The following is a 1,549-nucleotide window of genomic DNA, read 5'->3' as shown; positions in this document are numbered from 1 at the left end:
AGCCAGGATGGTCTCGATCTCCTGACCTCGTGATCCGCCCGTCTCAGCCTCCCAAAGTGCTGGGATTACAGGCTTGAGCCACTGCGCCCGGCCTTAAACTTCTTATAACATGGCTATATACTAACATATGTTCATCATAGAATGGGAATGGAAGGGTGGGTCATTTGGAGGAGGTGAAGAAGGGTTTGTAGAAAGAGACCCAAGGATGAGGTAAGGGTGGAGGCTTACATGGGCAGCTTTGAGAAAAGGGAGCTTCAGCAAGGCTCCCGCACAGCCATTCTGCAGCGCCAGCAAGAAGGCTGCCCGCGGCCCAAACAGTTCAGAGCTCGAGTTCTGCAGAATATTAAATTGCTCACAGTAGCGTGGCACAAAGTCATCATCCCTCCAGGATGAGGTCAGAAAATTGTTCACCTGGAAGGAAGGGGCAGGAGCATGAAGACACAACCCAACATGCCACCATTATGGTGTCCCCTCTCTCTCCCAGGCCTGCTCCTGCCCACCTGCTTCTCCACCACGGCTTGCCAACAGCGCGTCAGGTTTCTCATGATGCTGCTTGGAAGGCCCCGGGTAGCCAAGGAGCTCCAGTCGTGGCTTCTGTTTCTGCCCTCTGTGGAGATCAAGAAAGTGGCAGAGGCAAAGAGTGGGCAGCCCCTCCACTCCAGTCGCTATCCAAGGGGGTGCCCTGAGGCCTTTCCTGACATGTTGCCACCCAAAGTGATGTTCATGGATGGGAGGTGACACAAACCTGGAAGATGAACAGGCTGAGCCCATAGGGAGGGGAAGGATGGGGATGGATAGAAGCCTGTGGTGTACATGTGGGGCCCAGGAAAATGCTCCTGACTAGAGCTCCCCACCTGAATCCCCACTACTCACTGGGCCGAGGAGTGGCCGCCACAGGAGGGGGTGCCTCGCAGGGCTCAACATGCACCAGCAGGTGAGTGAGTCGGCGCACCCGCGAGAAGAAAGCTGGGCCGCGGCTCTGGGGGTTGAAGACAGCTTCCTGACACTCCAGGTACTGTTCCAGCAGCCAACCCAGGGGACTAACGCCATCCTCATCTAGAAGGTGAGAAAAAGGCACAGCCATGTCTGTAGGGAAGTGGGAGAGGTTGGGCTGAACAGCAGTGTGGAGATAGAGCAACTGGACGAAATGATACAAGGGAGGAGCCAGGTAGGGTGGTTTATACCTGTAATCCCAGCACTTTGGGAGGTTGAAATGAGAGGACTGCTTGAGGCCAGGAGTTTGAGCCCAGCCTGGTCAACATAGCAGGACCCCATCTTTAAAAATAATAAATAAACAGGCTGGGCGCAGTGGCTCACGCCTGTAATCCCAGCACTTTGTGAGACTGAGGCGGGTGGATCACCGGAGGTTGGGGGTTCAAGACCAGCCTGACCAACATGGAGAAACCCCATCTCTACTAAAAGTACAAAAATAAGCCAGGTGTGGTGGCGGGTGCCTGTAGTCCCAGCTACTTGGGAAGCTGAGGCCGGAGAATGGCATGAACCTGGGAGGAGGAGTTTGCAGTGAGCCAAGATCACACCACTGCACTCC

At 55.1% G+C, this 1,549-nt stretch overlaps 1 protein-coding gene across 3 annotated transcripts in view; it reads right to left on the bottom strand.

The window, feature by feature from the left end:
• Positions 1-1,549, bottom strand: part of CUL7 (cullin 7) — a 17,350-nt gene that overhangs the window by 5,306 nt on the left and 10,495 nt on the right. For all 3 annotated transcript variants that reach the window (XM_011960410.1, XM_011960408.1, XM_011960409.1), the window contains exons 17-19: positions 874-1,056; positions 501-607; positions 229-411 (exon numbers count right to left, since the gene is read on the bottom strand). In XM_011960410.1, coding sequence (XP_011815800.1) covers positions 229-411; positions 501-607; positions 874-1,056 — 473 coding nt within the window. The remainder of the gene's footprint in view (positions 1-228; positions 412-500; positions 608-873; positions 1,057-1,549) is intronic.

Source organism: Colobus angolensis, unplaced genomic scaffold, assembly GCF_000951035.1.
Source record: "Colobus angolensis palliatus isolate OR3802 unplaced genomic scaffold, Cang.pa_1.0 Scaffold51, whole genome shotgun sequence".
Taxonomy (NCBI): Eukaryota; Metazoa; Chordata; class Mammalia; order Primates; family Cercopithecidae; genus Colobus; species Colobus angolensis.
This window is presented reverse-complemented; position numbering and strand designations above follow the sequence as displayed.